This window comes from Microcebus murinus, chromosome 5 (genome assembly GCF_040939455.1).
Source record: "Microcebus murinus isolate Inina chromosome 5, M.murinus_Inina_mat1.0, whole genome shotgun sequence".
Classification (NCBI taxonomy): domain Eukaryota; kingdom Metazoa; phylum Chordata; class Mammalia; order Primates; family Cheirogaleidae; genus Microcebus; species Microcebus murinus.
Genome location: NC_134108.1, coordinates 46982796 through 47004874, shown reverse-complemented (window position 1 = coordinate 47004874; position 22079 = coordinate 46982796). Strand labels below are relative to the sequence as shown.

Below are 22079 nucleotides of genomic sequence, written 5' to 3'. Positions count from 1 at the left end.
AGACTATCAGGAAATAGGTAGAAGCAAGGAGACCTGGTGAGAGGTTATTGCAATAATTCAGGTGAGAGATGATGGTGGCATGGGCCAGGATGGGAGCGCTGACACCTGAGTACATTGTTAAATTTGGCCCATGAAGGGGGTGGTGAGGGTTAGACTGAAAGTATGGAAAGGGATTAAGGCTTTCATTTATAATGAAGGCAAATAACATGCATGCTGGGAATGAGAAAGAATAGTAGTCAGAGAGTGGAATTTTAAAACTCAGGATTTTGATGATGGAGTACCTTTAGTTGATGTCACAGATCAACTGCACATGTTAATAGTTGAAGTGAAGGTAAAAGGAGGAGGAGAAAATCAGGGTAAGAACAGAAACTTTAATAACTTACATGATGGTGACAAAAACCTAAGATGGTTACACAAAAGCAAATGATACTAGAGAATTATAGTACTGAATAACATGTATTCTTCATACAATTTTTTTTTTTTTTTTTTTTTTTTTTTTTTAGCACAGAGCAATTTTAACCATTGTAATGAGGTGTGAGTAAACAGATTCAAACTGTTTCACTGGGAACAAAAATTGGTGCAACAAACTTGGATGAGCCTGGAGGGCATTATGTTAAGTGAAATAAGACAGGCAGGGAAAGATAAATACAGCATGTTCCCACTCACATATGGGAGCTAACAAAGTTGAGTTATAGATTTAGAGAATAAAATTGTGGTTTATAGAGGTTAGGAAGAGTAGGAGGGAGGGGTGGATGGCAAGAGGTTGGTTAACAGATACAAAGTTATAGCTAAATAGAAGTAAGTTCTAATGCTCCATAGCATTGCAGGATGACTGTAGTTAATGATAATTTATTGTTATTTATCTATTTATTTTCAAATAGCTAGACAGTAGGATTTTGAATGTTCCCAATACAAAGAAATGATAAATGCTTGAGGTGATGGATATGCTAATTACCTTGATTTGATTATTGCACATTGTATATATGTATTGAAATATCACCCCGTATCTCATAAATATGTACAATTATTACATGTAAATTAAAAAAATTTTTAAATGTTTCTGCAATAAGAAAAGAATTAATAGGCCGGGCGTGGTGGCTCACGCCTGTAATCCTAGCACTTTGGGAGGCCAAGGCGGGCGGATTGCTCAAGGTCAGGAGTTTGAAACCAGCCTGAGCGAGACCCCGTCTCTACCAAAAATAGAAATAAATTAATTGACCAACTAAAAATATATATACAAAAAATTAGCCGGGCATGGTGGCGCATGCCTGTAGTCCCAGCTACTCGGGAGGCTGAGGCAGTAGGATCGCTGAGCCCCGGAGATTGAGGTTGCTGTGAGCCAGGCTGATGCCACGGCACTCACTCTAGCCTGGGCAACAAAGTGAGACTCTGTCTCAAAAAAAAAAAAAAAAAGAAAAGAAAAGAATTAATGAAATAAAGCGGGTAAAGTGGAATATTTGGTACTACAAGAATCCCATCTTTCATATGCATGCAGTTACAAACTAGAGTAAATTCTACAAAGCAGCAGTGTCTAGAGTTGTGTACATGGAATATGAGGGCAATTGGAAAGTGGGAACAGCATTATCTTTTACCTTTTTATTCTGACTTGTTTTAGGCTTTGAGAAATTTTTTCCTTTTTTGTGAAGGAGAAACAATGGTGAAGACTCAATGGGACACTCATAAAGAGAAGTGTGGACCTTTTCAGAATACCGCTGGAAATCTTCGACCTCCACATCTCTATTCAGCCTGTGTTTGTAAAAGAGGAAAAAAACAAACTTTAAAAATATCGTTCAGAATTGCATGATGAAAACTATGGAAGTCAAAGAACTTTGGCAATTCAAAATTTGTGTGTGTGTGTCTTTACCTATCAACTTCTATCTTAACCAGAACACTTTAAATTATCATTCAATCAATTAATTAATAACTATGTGTCTGACCCACACAGCCTCACTGATGAACATTTTTTTCCTCACCACATTCTGGATGTTTGGGACTGCCTCTGTGTTTTTCAATTAAATTCCTTGTTGCTTGTTCTTGTACTCAAGGAGTCTTTATTGTCTTTGTTAAGGCCCTAGATTAATGGCTTTGTTTAAAGTCACCTATTAAATTAAGACAACATTCTTAAACTTCTAACAAGAATTGCAGTATGTTACTTTCTACTATACCATTGATGATAAGCACAGAAATAATTGCATCTAATATTTAAAGCATCCCTATAACAAACCTACCAAGCAGGCGTTATTATTATCTGCATTTTGCAGGTGAAGAATGAAGGCTTGCTTAGCCAAGATCATACAGAAATTAAGAGGCAAAAAATCTACACACAAATCCAAGTATGACAATTGCTCAAACACACACAAGCTTTTAATTACTGTCCCCCGTGTCTCAGATAAATTTCATAGTTTTTAGTTTTAATAATGTAAATATTTTAACTATTGTCTTGTTCTTTATCAATCATATAGATTAATTAATAATAAAAATATTGTACCTGGTAAAGTAGGCATTACTTATACAGCCAGTGAAATTAGCATACTGGGTACTGATGGGTGAGCCACCGAAGTAAAACTTCTTTTCACCTGCTTGCATCTGTTCTGCTTTACCTTTTGCAGGGTTCTTAGTCCCATGTCTGCTTTTATCTACTATCAGTTCATATCTGCAAAAGAAAAAGGTTCTTTACACACCACACAGCTACCATTTTACCTGAGTTCCACTCTAAGTTGCATAAGCAGGTTTTCTCATGGCATGGAAATGGCATTTCATGGCATGGAAATCAAGTTAACAAGAAGACAACGAGTTGCCAAACTCTTCAGGAGGCTCAGGATAAAATGGTTGAATATTTCTATATGCAAAAAGACTCTCCAAACTAAGACTGGAATTTAAACCCATAAAGCAAGAAGCTTGGATGACTAGTCATCAGCATTACTTGTTTTTGTGGATAGAACAGAACATACCTCATGGTGATCATTTAGTCACATTTGAGAAAGACCATTTTCACTGCACAGCACATTGTATGGTTTTGATCGTGATTGGAAATAGAGTCTAAAAAAAGCCTACTAATGATTCCTTTTGATGGGCAGGCTCCACAAAAGTGGACATGGAATAGCAGCAATCTACAACAGAGGTTGATTTCTTATCCCAGAAAGTTTTGTTATTATGAAAAAAATGAAGTATTATGTATTTTAAAGATAAAGTCAGAGTTTTTAAAATGTGGCCATAAATGTAGTATCCTCAATTGTTTAATTCAATGTCTAAACAAGACCAGTGTTTTCCAAACTCCTTCTATGTGCAAAACAGTGCACTCCATTTAGTATGCAGTATGCATGGGCACTTCTCTCAAGGAGATTATAACCTTTATATTTCTTTTAAGTAATTTGTATTGATTTATTTGACATATCTTGGAAATTAATAGCAGTTTTTTAAAGGAAGATAAGTTGTTCCTTCCAGCACTTTTGTTTTAAGACTAGAAAAGCAATAGGATAGCCTATCATTCATAGTGGCATTACCAAAATCATGTCCTACAAATAGACATTCTGGAAAGAATATAAGAGAGGAGCTGTACCTCACGGGTGAGACAGAGGTAATGATGAAGTGGGACAGCCCATCATTGTACTGCTTATCTGCCGACTGAACTTTGGCTCCCTTTACATCCATGACGACCGTACCATTATCCAGTGAAATGGAGAACACGTCTGACTGAAATGCAAACACAGGCCTTTAAGTAGGGAATACAGGGATCCATACGTTTTCAACATTCACTTAATGGTAATGCTTAAAGGAACACACAGTGTGCAGGAAATCTGCTTGTAAAATAATTTCCATGAATAACCAAACAAAAAAATACCCTATTGTTTGTATTGGTATTGCATATAAAATTAGACATGTTTCCATGCAAAAATGAATCTTTCATATTTTGAACTGAGCATTTCTGGTGACTTTGTTATGCTGAGAGTTGTCATCCCAGTCTCAGTTACCTTCTTACTTTCAATCTTACTCCTGATCCTTGTTGAAAAGACAATATTTGGATCTACTTGGGGATGTAGCTAGATGACTAGGCAATAGTTAATTTGAGAGTTTGGCTTTTTAAATGTTTCACTTTTCATTTACAGAGACAGAAAAAAATTTTTAGTAAACAGAAGTTAATTCTTTTTCCAAATTTGCTTATTGCTTGTCTTAAAATGTTGGCAAATGTTAATCTTACTTCTCTTTCCTTATATGGGCACAAACCTCTAAAGACTGCCCTCAAAATAGACTATGTTTTGTGGACAAAAAGTGTTATTTAACTAACCAGGGTAATCTGAGGCAGGTTTAGGGGCAGAGTTCCTACAAATGTTTTGGGTGAGTTCTCAAAGATGCTACTGATTTAAATTAAATCGGATATAAATGTGACAGATACAGGTCATATGTATGAAAAGTGAAAGCTGATTTCAGAAATTATATTATGACCTGGCCCATCAGTGTATACATTAGTGTGACATTTTCAGAGATCCATCAGTGGATCTTAGGGTTACCAATACTCTACAGAGCTTATTTCATTTTTGAAATAAGATATTTTTATGGGCTGAGCTCAAGTGTTCTATAGCATATCCAAGAACAGAGAAGTATGTATGTTCTGTTTACTCTTTTATAAATCAAATCACAAATGTGTTTGTTCATAACATACAAACAGGGGTTCTTAATGTTTTTAGTGCCAGAAATACCTTTGGCATTTTGGTGATACATATGGACCCCTTCATAAAATAATGTTTTAAAATGCATGAAACAAAATATATAAAGGAATCATTATATCAAAAAGACACGTGCACTCATATGATTAAAACAGTACTATTCACATTAGCAAAGGTATGGAATCAACCTAAGTGTCCCTCAACAGAAGACTGAATGAAGAAAATATGGTATATATACCAATGGAATACTATTTCAGCCATAAACAAGAATGGAATTATGTATTTTGCAGTAACATGGATGGAACTAGAGACCATTATCTTAAATGAAACAATTCATATACAGAAAGACAAATACCAAATGTTCTCGCTTATAAGTGGGAGCCAAATAATGTGTGCACATGGAAGCAGAGTGTGAAATGATGGACAATGGAGACTCAGAGGGGTAGAGGGGTAGGAGGAGGGTGGGTCACGGGAGGTTGCTTGGTGGGTACAATGTGTGTTGCTCCAGTGATGGATGCACTGAAGGCCCTGGCTTCACCACAGCGCAATATATTAATGTAGCAAAACTGATCATGTACCCCGTGAATATATACAAATAAATAAACAAGTAAATAAATAAAATAAAATGAATGAAATAAAATATGTAGGAATACAAAGGAAATCAATTACATTGAAATATGGTTTTCAAAATACTAAAACAATAAATCTGTGATATAGTAATATGTGTATACTTTTTTATTAAGGCATTAAGTAATAAGATCTAGTAGCAGATCTAATAACTACTGTAATTTAGAAGTAGCAATGACATTTTGAGATATTTGTGACAATTGTAATATGAAACAAAAAATATCTGTGATTTCTATTAATGACAAAGTCACAGGTGCTGCTAATGATACTGTGGTTTGTTGCCTACATTCATAATTAAAGAAAATAATAAGCTTCACTCAGACAAAATAAAGATGTGATTTTTTTCCCATCCAAATTCACAGACCCCCCTGAATTCTGTCTATGAACCCCTGGGGGGTGGGGTCTGTGAATTCTAGGTCCAGAACTTCCTGTGTATAATATATATAATATTTTATAAAGTATCTGAAATGAGGCATTCTGTGTATGTACATGTCAGTCAAAATTAATCTGAATAGAAAATTGCTTTTAACATGACTAAAAACTATCACAAAGAAGTTTCATCAGGGAAAAACAAATACTTACCCCTGAAGCATAATAGAATAGTAACCCATTTGGCTGTAATGTTCGGAAATTAAAACCTCCTTCAAAGCCATCAAAGAAAGATATTTTCTGAGTTGAAGCAATGAAACTCTGCCCGTTGAAGTATGCTCTGCGAGATATCTGCGTGCCAAAAAAAGTGAATAAAGTGTTTTTGATAATTACCAAATGCTTAACATGGCAACTTTTCACATATGGAGGGTCTTGTCTGTTAGTTTCCATGTAAACAGTTTATGTTTCGACTTCTGGTTTATGCTGGAATTTAGGCATAAACCATAAGCTCCTTGAACAGAGTTTCAGTTTCTGCCCTTCCCAAAGCCTGAGTGATCAATGACAGTCATGCAGCCTTTCTAAAGGGTTTCGGATGACCCACCGAAGCAAATGAACAAGTCACAGAGGAGCCCCACAAGCCCTTCTAGTTTAGTGATTCTTCTTTCTGCTGGTAGCAGAAAGGAACCCAAGGTCTACCTAGGATCACAAGGAAACAGAAAAGAGCTTCTCCAGCTTTGGAAAGTGGTAAGTTTTGTGTCTGTATATTTAATAGCTTTTGACTGCTTCTTACAAGAGAGTCTTCTGGACATCCATAACCAACTCCTAGGGTTTCTGTTTGTTCCAGTAAATTGAAATCTTTCTTTTGGAACTGGAAACCCTTCATACATCCTCTGAAGTTGATATCTAGGGGAAGGTGTGCTCTTAGAGTCCTGGAAAAGAAAAGTCAGTCTTCATTGATATAGTCATGACAATGATGATGATGTCACCCTGCTTATGAAGTCTATGGAATTTGTGTTTGTTTATAGTCATTTGTAATGACTTTATACTCATTCATATTCTCATATTTTCTTTGATAAGCACACAATAATGTCTAATCTTCACCTATGTAAGAGTTTTGTTCTGAGCCAAGCCAATTTGTTTACTTTTTATAGTTTTCAAGAATCCTTTAACTTACATTATTCCATTTTATCTCTATAACAATTTGGTGAGATTAGGTTGAATCATAGGGAATTGACATATTGTAGGTCAAAAATAGTCAACTCTAGGCAATTTTTGCAGGGTTTAACTTACAAAATAAAATAAAATGAAATAAAAGAGGTGAGTTTTTTTCTTATGTCAAAAGTGGTAAGTTTAGGATTGGTACTCAGGTCTTCAGAATGCCACGAATCCACTTAGGTAAGGAACCCCATATTCTTGGCATGATTTGCACCACCCTGTAATCATCTAAGGCTAGAGGAATGTCCTAATGTTCCATTTCAGATAATCTGCAGCTCCTTGAATAATCTTAAAAATTTGTGCGTCCTCAGATGCTGTTGGAGAGTTCAAAATAAGTTTAAGCCTAAAGCAAAAGTAAAGGGACAAATGCTGCTTTGTTTGGACACAATGAGACAAACTGCATTATACTGTGTTCTAAGAACCCACGAGGACTGGCTGCAGAGGGTCTGCAAGTGTGTGAACGTGTGTGCCTGTGTCTGTGCTCATATGTAGAAGTAGCAAGTGGGGGTTCTTAAACCCATTACTAGCTCTCCCCTGGATGTTGAATACTCAGCCTGGTACATTGCTAGGAACAAACAGCTACTTAACAGAAAACATTACCTGGATTGTAAGATTTCTGGGGGAGCTCCTCCAATATATATATCTGAAAAAGGTATTTTCATCTTTTCATTATCCATGCTCTTGATATGTCGTCTGTCAACTACCAAGATCATTTTCTTATCATTGTGGTAAATGATTGAGATCTGTGAGAAATAATATACTGTAAGTCTTGATCAACTACTTAATAATCAGCTTTTTGAAGACTGCTCTATATTTTAATTATTCTGGCTATAACAGCTGGTCCTCCATGTTCTCGTGCTTGTTTACCCACAAAACTGGGAATGCATTTTCCTTTCTTACAGACATGAAAACTCTCACCTATTCAATGAGAAGTTCACATTTCCTGGGGAAGGATGTCTATATGGAGAGGGAGTAGGCCCCAGAATTACTTTGCCTTGAGACCTACTGTTTTCTCCTGCCCCTTCTGACGGGATTTGAGAAAGAGCTATAAGCAGGTGCCTTCTTTTTCTTCTTCTTATTTTAACTGCTTCATTGAAATATAATCAATATGTAAAGAACAGCACATACTTAACATATACAACTTGATGAGTTTAGGCATATGCAAACACCCATCACACCGTCCCCACGATCAAGGTAATAGACATATCCAACACTTTCCAAAGATTTCTTGGGTCCCTTTGTGTTTTTGGTTTTTCATGTGTGTGTGTTATGTACTTTTAACATGAAATCTACCCTCTTAATACATTTTGAATTATTGTTAACTATAGGCACTATGTTGTACAGCAAATCTCTAGAACTTATCCATCTAGCATAACTGAAACGTTATACCCATTAAACAAAATTACTTATTTCCCCCATCCTCCGAACCCTGGTAACCACTATTGTATCCCCAAGCAGGTGCCTTCTGGATTCTAGACTGCATGTTACCAGGTGTCATTTTTTGGTGACATAATGAGCATCTCTAATGAATCTGCAAAAATGCTCATAAGAGAAATAGCTAAAAAATTCTTCTATTATAAACCATCCTCATGAAGGCTATGGATTTTGAACTGGAACAGAAAACATAGCCTCCTATCCCTGCATTGTGGTTCAATGTAAAAGACATGTTTTTATATATTTTATTAAATTGTATATTTAAAGTATTAATGGTTGTTAATGAAAATGGACAAAATAGATTTTCAGTAGATTGTAATCTGTTTCATGACTAGAAGGCATTCTTTGTGAGTTTTCTTTATGAGGCAAACTGTTAGTATTTTCTAAATTCTGGATAAATGGCTTAAAAGAAAATTCTACATTTACTTATATCTACTCTTGTTACATTTAGTTGGGCTCAAGGGATAAATAAAAAGGCTGTATATCTACACTCTGGCATGTTCAACACGTGTATGGAAGGATACTCTAGGAGTATCATTGGTACTCTAGGAGTACCATTGTAATCGAGATATTTAAAATTAACAGGAGCTTTTTGGTTAATGAAGCACTTCTAAGGAATCTTTCAGTGACTCTTTCTGTTAGAAATGTCAATATGTATGACAAAGACATCATTTTTTTAAAGCAAATGTTTTCCTGGGGTTGATTAGAGGAGGGCTCTTCAGTTGTTCTTTAGATATGAAAGTGTTGTTTAATTACTATCTCACCTATCTCATTTGACCACCTGATTAGGTCAAGAGATCTAAATATGAAAGACAAAAACAAAAACAAAACCACCCAAACTAGGATGATTCCTACCTCATGGTATTTTGCATCATTAATTTGAGCTTTCTTCAATGTGTCTTCAAGATGCACAGGACCATTGCTGAATCCAAAGTCATAGAACACGTGTAGGTAACCATTGCGCATTTCCAGGCTGAAAAACATACTCTGTGGAGAGAAAGAAATTGTAAGATAGGAGTGCCTGCTTTTATGAAAGTAGAGTTGTATTTAGCTGAATTTCAGAAATAAAATTATTATTGTATTCTTTATTATTGAAATTATTTGAAGACTAAGGAAGTCTCATAAACTTATTATTATGAAATAAAAATCACAACTATTTCCATGTTAGTAGTTATTTCTCATATAAATACACAAAAGTGTTAACATTTATTTAAAATTTAAAATAACTATTGTTTTTATTCTACTTTACAAATTAATGGATGGATTATTGATCTCTGAAAATTCTTGAAAACAGAGTATAACCTATCATGCTTATTCAACTGCCTAGTCTTTAGGCAACTTGTGAAAATCATAACAAGCCAATAGATGTGATCACAATTCATTTTAAGATAAAAATTGGCAATATTAAACAATAATTTCAAGGAATATTGAAAAGAATCCTTCCAAATTATCAGAAAATATGAATATAAGAAAAAGGAGGCCATTTCTATTTTATTTTGAGACACTGGATTTATGTAAATAAATATGGAATTATTATACACGTGGACCACATGATGTTTGAGAACCAAAGTCATTTGGTAACTCAAGTAATACTGATCAGGTTTGCTTGTTTCAGAAGATAGTTCATAGATAAAAGAGTTCAATGGATTTGAAAAATAAAGAATTGTGGTAAAATTCCTATTCTACAGGAGGTGATCTCCTGAGTGGAGTCTGTGTATTCCAGGAAGTGTGGAAAACAATCCACTGGGCTTTAGGAAGAAAATATTTCAACTTCTATATATATCCATTTCAAAAATCTGAAATATAGAAAGACACTAACCTTTTAATATTGAATACATGGACTACTGACTCTAGGCCTTCTTTTCATCCTTTTGTCAGGCTTTCATGGGATGCACATGATATATGAAACTTCCCAAGAGGGGTCCACACTTGAAGGGTTGAAGGTGGACTCCCTCCACTCCCATTTCTTTTCTTCTAGCCTATTGCAATTTATTGTAGTTTATATATGCTTAGTTACATGGGTTTATGGGTGATATAACCAAAATAATAGAATATTTACATTCATTTTGTATTGAGATATAGAGTGGTGTGAAAATATTTTAAAACACATAGATACTTGCTGGTTACTTCCTGCAAGTTACTAGAAATGCTGTCAAGTTTAAATAGGGTAACACATTTTTTTTTATAAAATGAATTATTCTAAATTTGTTGAACTTTACTTGTGCTGACAAATGTCTTTCAGTAGTACAAAACCTACTGGTTATTTCAAAAAATAAACATACTGTCACATCAAGGTAAGGATATTATTATAACAATGGATGAGAAAGTAACTCTTTTTTTTTGAAGACAATTATACCATGGAGAGACTATCCTTTAAAAAGATGCTTGGGAATTTTTCTATTGTTAAGTGATTTTTTTGGTGGAAATAATGTAAGTGCATACCTACAAAAACTCTCATATCTGTACTATTAAAACATTTGTGGCAAGAAATTTCTCACCTGCTTAAAAATCTTTCAAATGAAGATTTTCAATGGTTTTTGAACTGTTTTATAAAGTTCACAAAATGATATAATATATTATTAGCTTTCAAGAACTGACATTAGGAAAAAGGAAAATGTACCAGCCAAATCTCAAAGGCAACCTTAGCACTTGGTGAATGTTATTAAAAAACTGTATATGATTTAGTAGGCACAGCTAATGATATACATCTTATATTTTCATTAATTTTGTGAAGTATCTTGTCCAGTTATGACAGCCAAGAAAACACAGTGTTGAAATAAACTGTACTTAGGATAAGACTTTTGAATTGCTGTATTACAAAGAGTTTAACAAAATTTTCAAAATATTTAGCATATTTAATTACATTGTTCTCACTAACACTGCTATTAAAAATACTTTTTAGTGAGAGAAAAAGGGTTTCTGTATCATTAATAAAAATTAATTTATTTTCATCTTTATTTTAAATATTTAATCTATTTGTATTTAATCTTTTATTTCGTCTTTATATAATTTGCTTTTTACTGCTAGTTTTGAATGTTTCATACCAGACTTATATCTGTATGGTACATATAATATCACTTATAAATAAAGATGTGTGTGAGTATATGTATATTATATATCTAAAGCATGCAGCTTGGAGAAATCCACCTCAGGGCTGTTTTTATTATTGCTGTGATCACTTCCATGAAGAATAAAAAAATCCAATTTTGTTTTCTAAACTAGAATTTCAGTTTGATGGTGTGACACACTCAATCTAGGAAGGCTCCTAAAAATGTGAATAGCAGAAAGTAATGGAAATAAAGGAGAATAAGTAGGACTTTTATTTTTACTCACTCCATTGACCATCAGGAGAATTAGGGCGTTGTCAGCTGGGGTTCGAACTTCTATGTCAAAGCGAGTCACCTGACCAAATTTCCCTCTCCTCGTGATGTCCCTCACCACAGCATAACTGGAGCCGTCAAAGAAGTAACTGGCAGCCCGACTCTGAGTGAAGGCCAGTTTATCTCTGAAATGGAAACATGAGGGTCATATGAGCATTACAGTTTCTGTCATTCTTTTCAAGTAAGCCCCTTTAACTCATTCTCATAACATCTTCTGTGGATCTTACAACATTTAAATGAAGTCCTGTTATCTATATGGAAGAGATAAAGAAGTATTTGTAGGTAAGTTAAATGGATTGTTTTTAATATATTTCTTCTCTGTTCCATGTGCTAAGAAGGAGGGACTGGAGGGACACTCCAGTCTCTGGAATCCAAAATCAAGGCTGCAAGTTGACATTTAATACTTGTGTACTCTCATCTTATGGTAGAGAAAAGCTGAAGATGTTTTTGTAGGTGTGACTCTTATGCAGTTGCAAAACTGGTTTCCCCAAAGAAAAGTTTGAGAAACTGAATATTGACTTGCCTATGTCCTGTCTGCTGTTTTGCATGACTATTAAAGTCTTTAGTACTCTTAACTGTCTCTTACCTGGCACAGGGCACTGATGTGGAGGGGTCCATATTATAGATGTGCTTAAAGTTGTACAAGCTGATCACATCATTATTCAAAGTGGCCAGTTCCAGGCAGCCAGCGAAGCCAGGCAGGTTTAAGCTGGCAGGAAGCTGTGCAATGGAAAAAGTAAAGTCAACTGTCTCATGACCATATTTCACCTGGACATCACAGAACAGACCATGAGACTATTAGCAGATCAAGGGGATCTACCCCTTCATATAATATCTTTCTAGACCTGTGTTTGTGTCTGTTCTATGCCAAATCATTTAGATCAGCAGCAATTTGTCAGTTGTGCAAATCTTAGCAATTAAGGCAGGATTTATTAACCAAAGACTACATGCTGGTCATATGCTGGACAGTGAATTCAAGGCAAAAATAAATCCTTACCCCAGCTCTGTGAGGTGGGTGTTCCTATTCTCACATAAAGAGAGGGAAAGTAATCCTCAGAGATTTCAATCACGTGCTCATAACTATTAATATCAGCTTTGAAATTGAAACCTTAGATTGACTTCTAGTCTTCTTGGGCCTTTCCTCTATCAGGTTTCATACTCTGTCCTAGGTCCTACCCCCTCTCTCATCCAGATACTTTATTTCATGCCTATTTTAGTTGAGATAACTGAATTTTTGGAATTGCCATCTGCAAAGCTGAAGACTAGATCCCAATTGTGGCGATACCACAAGGTAATAGACACCCCTGTAGCAGGTGGGGGTAATAGTAATTACCTATGCATGAATCAGAATGAAATTAATTGAGCTTCAGGTGGTAGCTATAGCTTGAAAGCATTTGGCACTATGAAAATATGGTAGCATAGGCCAGATCTATACACCAGATTTATAGATTTTGGTTCAGAATTCTACTACCCACTGAGCTGAGCTCTTGAAATGATATAAGCCCCTCCACCAAATCATTATAAATTTTATGTATCTATAAAAACAATGACTGTAGATTTGTAACAAGTAGAAACATAGCTGGCTAGCTTACCTTGAAGTTTGAAGGCACTCCACCAACGTAAAACACAGCGTCCTCGGCATCCAGATCCAGCAGGGAGTCATCTCCCGCGAATTCCCCCTTCTTAATAAACTTTTCCTCTGCAGTGCTACTTAGACTTGGTACTGTTAAAAACACCTTTCCATGTTTTCCTACCCTATTGTGATAAAGAATTTTTACTCTTTATTAGTCAGATAATTTGTAGAAAATGCTCTTTTAAAGTCAAAATATTAACGTTTCCTCATTACAAAATTGGTGATTTGATTTTGTCACATTAACAAGCATTTGTAGAATATCAATAAACAATAGGAAGGGGGAAAAGGACATTCCATCCTGGAATTAATTCATGGCTTGGCCAGGTAAAAATATATCGAATAATCAAATTGCTATTTAGAAGTGATGACTTTTTTTCTTTTCTTTCCCATTAAGGTGTTTGGGAAGGAATGTAAGAATTATGGAAGAAAGGAGATTGCGAATAAAAGGACGAAAATGCTATGTATAGTATGCACAGGAAGACTGTGTGTGTGTGTGTGTGTGTGTGTGTGTGAGTGCATTCGATTGACAGATTTCTATGAAACGTGCACATAAGCCCAGGCTCATGGATTCACTTTACCTTTCAATTTTGACAATGCTGAAGTGAGCAGGCCAGGAGCTGACGGGTTTGGAGTCAAGGGGAATCTCCACATCCTTAGTCCCCAAATTATAGACATACACCAGGTTATCATTTTTGATTGCAAGACCCATATACTCTTTTTTGGCCTGAAATGTTAAGAAGTCACTTAAATAAAATTCACAAGAAGGAGTATCATTTTTTCTTTTCATTTCTTTAAAGGACAATCAGCAATCTAAATACTTGGCTGTACACAAGTGACTTTTGTCTGGAATTATTACCCAAAGTTCCTGCTGGACTGAGCAGAAGCTCTTCCTTTCCAGCTTCCTTGTGGCAGCGCCAGAGTTTGATGCCTCCTGTGCCTGCTCTGAGTGTGTCCTGGACAGGGAGGTGCCAACCGCAGGCTTGTAGAAATGTGATGGTTGCTGGGAGCCTGCTAATGCTGTTAGGCTCACTCCGGATGTGACACAGCCCGACAATACCGATCACTACACATCTTCAAACAGGATTCAGCATCAAACATAACAGGCTGCTATTATTCTGAAGGTCTTTGAGATGCTCCGTTCAGACTCATCAAAGTTAGCAGTGGGACAGTGACAGGAAGCAATCCCAGAAATACCCCACCCAGAGAAGAAACTACTTGTCCTTAAATCACTCCTTAAATCTTGCCATTAAAATTATTTATATCTTTTGAGTGACCAGAGTGGGCATGTTGTTTGTTTGCCTAGATAGCTTTATTTTAGCCAAGAGAAAAAGCAGCTTTCCTTTTTAGTATTGTTCCCTCCTATAAAAGCTCATGTTCTTACGTTTTTGCTTCCAAGGTACAGGACGAACTGATCTGCAGTCCCAGCCTGTTCTGGCTGCTTCACGGGAGGTTTCATGTACAGGCTCAGGGATGTAAAAGCCTTTAAGTCATCCACACTGGTTTTGGGGTGCACTTCCACGGCTGACTGGCCGTCAAACATCATGGAGACTTGGATCTGGGGTTGTAAAATTATTTCATTAAAAAGTTCTTTGCAGAAACAGTTCTCAAATAGGGGCCTCTAAGCTCGACTCCTCCATACCTTTATTTATTTATTTACACCCTTATCTTCTTGGAGAGAAGATTTAAGGCAGATTTACAATACAGTAGTTTAAAGTGGGGTGAAAGAAAGCAAATGAAGTGGTGACAAAGTAGGCCCATGAATGAGGATACATACGAATTCTGCAATGAACTATATTCTTGGTTTGGGTGAATTGAACAACTTGAGGGGATACCTGATCATTATATAATTCTCAAGGCCCATAAAATTTATACAAAAACTAATTTTTTAAGAGAAGTATAACTAATCTTTGGTACTAATACAGCTAGGGTTTTCTCCCCAGGGTCCCCACGAAAGAAGCCTGGGGTGAGCATGTGAGCCACATCCTTGGCCACATCTGTACAGTTGGGAGGAGTCTACACACACGTTTGTAGTCTTAGACCAGGTTTCAAAACCTAGCCCTGCCACTTACTAGCTATATAACCATGAGCAGGTCACTTAACCTTCAGTTTCCTGATCTGTGAAATAAGGACAGCAGAGTTGTGAGCATAAAATAAGATCACAACTATAAAGTGCTTTCCAGTGCCCGCCTCTATCATTATAACAACTGCAATGATGAGTTCACTAAGGTGCTTCATACAATACTTTTCAGAAGGCATCACAAAAAATTCAGTAAATGATTTTCTAAGAGGCCCAACATAATATACTGAACTGATCTGATTCATGGGTGATTTTTGGAGTATTTAGAAGTGGATGGACTGTGTATATTCATGCCATTTATCCAAATATTTCTGAATGATTAGATGTATTTACATTAATTAATTATTGATTAATATCAATTATATCATTATCATGAATCAATTAATTATATCATTAATATCAATAAATTAATAATTACTTAATATTAATAATTAATGTAGATGGTCAGTGAGCACAAGACTATATTCCCAAGTGCCTGAAGTGCAGCTGCCAGAAGTGCAGTTGAGTAAAGAGCTGTGCATCTTAACAAACAATTAAGCAGTGTGTAGGATTAAAATCTTATGGTAGAAATTGAGAGTCTGAGAAGGGTGCATGTCTTAATGCAAAACATCTCACTTTGGAGAACTGAGCAAGCTCCCAACTCGCAAAGGTAGGGCCAATATTCTCTTTAGAAAATAGTTTTAGGTGATTAGGACTCCCAAGTTATACTCCAAAGAAATACTATTACAAGAAAGCATTCACAGAAACCGAGATTTTAGAGTGCCACTTCTTGATGTACCTTTAAGATAAACCTTTTTTGAAATGTTCGCTGGGGTATCTAAATAAGGTAATTTGTTATAAGAGACCATTTATCATATGTTGTTTAAAAGTCAGGTATATTTACCAAGAATTATCTCCTTCATTATAAAGTAGTTGATTTATAACTCTTCTTTCTGTCAGTAATTAGGGCCAAAGTCTGTTCAGGCCAATTCTAATTGAAAAAATAAAACCATGTAATTTGGTTGTAAAAAATGAGGCTGGTCCATAAATTAAAAAACAAAACAAAACAAAACAAGAAATTAAAAAGAAGTCCAAGAACAAGCCCTACTTTGCCACACTGAAAATGTTAATTGTGTCAGGGTCTGTTCCTACCAATACTGGCTCTAGTTATCTTGTTGTTAGGTTGCTTCTGTGTATTCAGTGTCTCAGAAGGGGGTCTTTGCCGAGTTTATTCAATTTAGCCAGTGTGTAATTCCTCAACCAAGCCTGTGCGTGGTCAGTTAAAGCTTCGCACAATCTATGTTGTACCAGAGAATTTCTTGAAGAGGTAGGACAGATGGGAAAGATTATTTCATATAGTAATTGCACTAAAATAGCTGTTACAACAATGAATAATAATAATAATGAATTGGGGTTTAAATTGGGACTTTGTTTCTTTTGCTATATTAGCTTTGTGGACTAGGTTAACTCTGTGGTTCTTAATCCCGGCTACACATTAGAATAACACAGGAGCTTTGAAAAAATACAGGCGCTGAGACCTTCTTCTAGAGAGCCTGAAATATTGCTTTGAGGTTGGGACCAGGAATTGGTTTATTTTTCAAAGCTCCTCGTGTGATTCTAATGAGCAAATGGGGCTGAGAACTACTGGGCTGGATAATAGAGTAGAAAGGTCCCAGGCTCTGGAAGCTGCCTGCGGAGCCGGAGCTGAGCTTCGTGCTCTCATGATCACTGAGTGACTGATGACTCCCTTCATCAGTTACCTTGCTGGCGACGCTTCTGGTCTGAGCAATAAGCTCGCGAATCCGCTGGATGCTGGCAGAGACATTGCTTGCAGGCCGCTTCTGCTCAACCGTGCGAAGCTGATCCAGGAGCTGAGGGACAACCTCTGTCAGATTTCTTACTGCAGTTAACAAAAATTAATCACTTGAGTAAATATCTCGATATTAAGTACACTTCAGGAATCACGTGAAGAGACAACACATGATTAATTTTGGTAGAATTTAAGAAATTATCTTTAATCCTGCAAAATTAATAATAAAGCCCAAAGCATAATCAGTTTCTATTTTGTGACATTTATAGTATGTGTTGATTTGTAAGTTGTATGTGGAGCATGCTAATGTACATTTCTAAAGGGCAGGATCTGTGACAAATATACAGATGTTCCTTTAACCATATAGCACAGGTTCTGCTTGTATTTTTCATAGATATAACAGATATAACAGGGCAAAAGGAATGTTGGGCAAAAGGAGGTGGGAAGGTTGTTTTCCAGAATGCCTGTGCACATATCACACTGCTGCTGCTACTGTCTCAGCAGAGGCAGAGCGAGATGGAGGAAACCAGGTAGCACCCAGGAAAGTGACAGCTGTGCCAAGGTGAGAGTGGGCAGCCATGGTCCATGGGCCCAGACAAGGGTGATGCTACAAGCAGATCATACTGATCTTTTCCCCCCATTTTTATCCCTGGGCCTCCTACTGGAGAACAAAACAACCTCAGGCTGTTGGGGACAGGGGTCAGAAAAGGAGGAAATGGTCAGGGTGGGGCACATACTCCCCTTGACCCAGCCTAACACAGCTGTGTCCCCGGGCCTGTGACTGACCTACTTCTTATTATTTTTTTTTTTAATGCATAAGGTACATGTAGAAAAAAAAAATCACAAGTCATAAGGATATAGCTTAATGAGAAAAACCCAAAACACAGAGAATGGCATAACTTTTTCCACAGTTTCATTGACTGAACAATGGTTCTTAAAGTGTGGTCCTCAGATAAGCAGCATCAGCATTACCAGGGAACTTGTTAGAAAAGCAAATTTTTTGGCCCTATCTCAAACCTACTGACTCAGAAACTCTGGGAGTGGGGGCCAGTAATCTATGATTAACAAGTCTCCAGGTGATTCTATTGCAGATTCATATTTAAGAAGCACTGGATGAGGGAATGGATATTTTTCAGGTACTCTCCTACCTAAGGGCAGGACCACAGTTACTGAGCATTAGCAGCTGGGCAAGAGTGAGCCTCTTACTAGAGACAAAATAAGTGCTGATTCAGGAGCCTACATGAATATGGATCAAGGAAACATCTCTTCTCAGCATTTAGGAAACAAGGTGTTTCTCCAGCACAAGGAATGAAATTTAGTAAAACAATAGCAACTATTAGTTTATTGTATTGATTAATACAGGGGTAAATATTTGTTGTTTGGATCACTGACCACAATAGCCATTTTGTAGTATAATAGTCTTTAAAAACTAGAGTGATAAAGCATATTTAAAGAATTACATTAAATTTTGATTATGAAAATTTATATGACAGAGTCTGTCCTTCCCTCAATTCTCTCAGAAAAAGGGAGTCACCTTGTATTAGAATCTCTATAGAGTTTCCTATATTATGGTATGCTCTATCATTTACTTTGTTTTGAATCATAAAATGCTTTTGAGGAAAACACAGTAGGCGGAAACAACTCCAATTAGTGCTAGTTCTGGATGCTTACTGAAATCATTTGGTAGGACTGGTAAAAAAAGGAAGAAGAGAAATTGAACACAGATTTAGTAAATATTCTTGAAGCAATGTCTTTATAAATGTAAATGTTGGACATCATGTAAGCAAATCTTTTAAAGATAAAAGTTTAAAAGCACTTAAATGAGCTGTTACATGGAAGAACTCATGAATATATACTTAAAAGATGACTATAAAGAGCTACTTTCCCATTATGGGAATGGGTGTTTGCAACTGGGATTAAATTTGGATTAAATTTCTAGTGACAGACAGATCATATATGGATTCATAAAGTTGTATCCTCATTCAGATGCAAGTGAAGGCAATATATTACACAAAACCATATTGAAGAACTAGAAGTTTGGTCATGATTTGTCATGATATTGACAGACATTGATATTTAAGAGGTTATGAAGAGATTGAATAAAAATGTGAGAATGGAAAAAGGAAAATTTCTCAAGTACTACATGATTTTAATTCCTATGTGTAACTAAATTAGGTAGGCACTAAAATATTTCATTTTCATTGCTGTAAAATTATATATTCAAGTAGGCTAACATACTGTTCTTAATATAAACCTGGACTTATGTTTGGCCATATTCAGTACTTGTTGGTAATAATCTGCCTCACAGGTAAAGAAAAGGCAATGCTGTTTAGTAAAAGCATTGCATTCAATTTAGTATTTTTTTTCCTTAAAAAAGCCCAGCATTTTGTTAAGGTTATTTACTCTAACATTTGATTGACCTTTTTCCCTAAGGGATCAATCTTACATTGATATAAACGATTGCTACCATTATTTCACATAGAAAAAATTATGACTCTTTACCAAGCTACCTACTGTTTATTTATGTGAAATACATGTATATATTTCATACGTATACACACAGGCATTATTTCTCTATTCCTAAGCTAACTTCTACAATATTCCAATCCAAAACCTAAATGAAGAAAGCTATTTCTTAAGATGTGTAGAGTTTAATGGCTAATTCCTCAGGTGGATTCAAATTCTGAAGTTTCTAAGTGATACCTGCATCTCTAGCAGAGTCCACAGCAGTGTTGTAAGCAGAAGAGTCAAAACTTTGCAGGTTCTGTGACCAGCTGGTCAGGTTTTTGGCCATTGGGGCGGTGGCCCGTTGCACCTCCATTGTCGTCTTGTTCGCTTCCGCAGTGATCAGCCTCGACTGACCCAGGCGCTGCTGAGCGTCCCCTTCACACAGAGCACAAGGTCATGCACGTTGCAGAGAAGCAGCACATTTGTTGGGGAACATAAACGTCCATTTACTCACTGGGATGAAACAGACCTCAAATTTTGTACTCCTAAGCAAAACTAAGATCTTTCAAAATATATTAATTATGGTATAAGTTAGGTGTACAAGAACAGTGTAAGCAATATTAATAAGTGAGTTTCAAAGACTCAAAGTCTTATTAAAAACCATGTGGCTCACTTAAAACATTTTCAAATTAAGAGGCAAATTAAAAAAAGAATAATAGTATTTCCTCAGGTTAGTGATCTTGTGAGATAGCCATAAAACATGCATATGAGATTTTAACTCATAAGAGGTTTGTGTCTGAAATTCATTGTAAATATCACTTTCTTTTTGAAAAAGTATTCTTGTGGAACACTTTTGCCATAAAAATGATGCTATAGTACAGAAGTTGATAAAGAAAGGTATTTTTTAACAAGAAAAGCAAGTTTCAAAAGAGTACCATTAGTGAAATCTCATTTTTGCTAAAAATCACATATTTAAAATAAAAATAATGTAAGTTCACAACAGAAAATTTTGTTTAGGTAATGGGATTATAGGTGATATTTCTTCTTTTTTATTTTCTTCTCTGTATTTTCTAATTTTTCCATAAGGATCATGTATTACGTCTATAATAAAAAGAATTAGAAATCACTTAGGTGATGTTGTCACCTTTTCTAAACATTTCACTCAACCTCATATGCTCTGGATTCTGATGAATGCTGGTTTGAATCCTGGATCTGCTTCTTCCTAGCTGCACCTGTTGGAGCAAATTCCCTAACATTGACAAGCCTTAGGGTTCACATCAGCCTAACAGCGAGGGATATTTATCCTCCCATGACATTAAGGGACGTTGAACACTTAAGCCAGTGCCCTGCACACAGTAGGCATCAATAACCAGCAGCTCTGATGACAAGGCTTCCCAATGAAAGACCAACGACCAGAGCGCTGATGTACTGTCGTACTGCAGCTACTAGGATTTGCTCCTTTTAGTAAAACACCCATATGCAGCAGTAGTGTTTTAACTTTCACTAAGCTGAGGAAGGCACATCTTCCAATCACATCCTTCTAAGATACCACAACAGGCCCAGATTAGGCAAGACGAGTGCTCTTGTTTCTCTATTTGGGCTCGTTGGTCTCCCTGCTTTATATAAGAATGATTTGACATGTTACAGAGGGAAGCTGTTTATAGTTGGGGCCAAAGAAATCCAATAACCAAATTAGGGCATGTTGTTAACGAGGAAAGATGTTCATAAGAAAGCTGTTACCAAACAGTATAAACAGCATGATCCCATTAAAACACACACACACACACACACACACACACACACACACACACACACACACGAAAGATTGGAAGGAAATGCTCTCAAATTTATAGGTCAACCCTAGATGGTGTGATTATAGCTTTTATATTTACTTTCTTCTTTTTCTTTTGTAGAACTTCTTTTTTGGGGTGATGAACATAGGTTCTTTTGTCATCAAAAAATTCCATTTATTTATTTAAAAAACCAAGTAAGGAACCATCTATTCCTTCCTCAAAGATTTATCTTACACACCAGTGAACTAACAGATGAGACTGAAGCTCTCTCTGTGCGTCCTACCTCTCTCTGCTGCTTGCAGTTGCTTAACGGCATCGCTGAGTCTGTTCCTAAGGGCACTCTTCCGGGCCAGGGCTCCGCCCACACGCCTGCTGGTGTCAGCCACTGCCTCATCATTGCCTGTGGAGAAGCAGCAGAAAAAAGGACCAATAGGGCCAAGATGCCTCAAAAAGTCTCCATTTCAACAAGGACAATTCTGATTTGTACTATAGAGTCACCTGCAATATTCTGAATATTCTGAACATAGATCATTAGTTCTGGAAAGTAGCATTTAAAATTAGAGGTACAGGATTGCAAAAAACTTGTAATACTGCTTAGGAAAGATTTAGGATGCTATAATGGTTAATTTCTTTGATTGAAAAATATAGCA

The 22079-nt window shown here is 36.2% G+C and overlaps 1 protein-coding gene across 4 annotated transcripts in view; it reads right to left on the bottom strand.

Moving 5' to 3' along the window:
- Nucleotides 1–22079, bottom strand: part of LAMA4 (laminin subunit alpha 4) — a 133727-nt gene that overhangs the window by 16721 nt on the left and 94927 nt on the right. For all 4 annotated transcript variants that reach the window (XM_012753124.2, XM_076003046.1, XM_012753123.2 and 1 more), the window contains exons 17-31: nt 21713–21829; nt 19892–20071; nt 17139–17278; nt 14704–14877; nt 13901–14046; nt 13282–13444; nt 12276–12409; nt 11643–11814; nt 9165–9296; nt 7476–7618; nt 6451–6589; nt 5874–6011; nt 3560–3693; nt 2489–2653; nt 1593–1746 (exon numbers count right to left, since the gene is read on the bottom strand). In XM_012753124.2, coding sequence (XP_012608578.1) covers nt 1593–1746; nt 2489–2653; nt 3560–3693; nt 5874–6011; nt 6451–6589; nt 7476–7618; nt 9165–9296; nt 11643–11814; nt 12276–12409; nt 13282–13444; nt 13901–14046; nt 14704–14877; nt 17139–17278; nt 19892–20071; nt 21713–21829 — 2231 coding nt within the window. The remainder of the gene's footprint in view (nt 1–1592; nt 1747–2488; nt 2654–3559; nt 3694–5873; nt 6012–6450; nt 6590–7475; nt 7619–9164; nt 9297–11642; nt 11815–12275; nt 12410–13281; nt 13445–13900; nt 14047–14703; nt 14878–17138; nt 17279–19891; nt 20072–21712; nt 21830–22079) is intronic.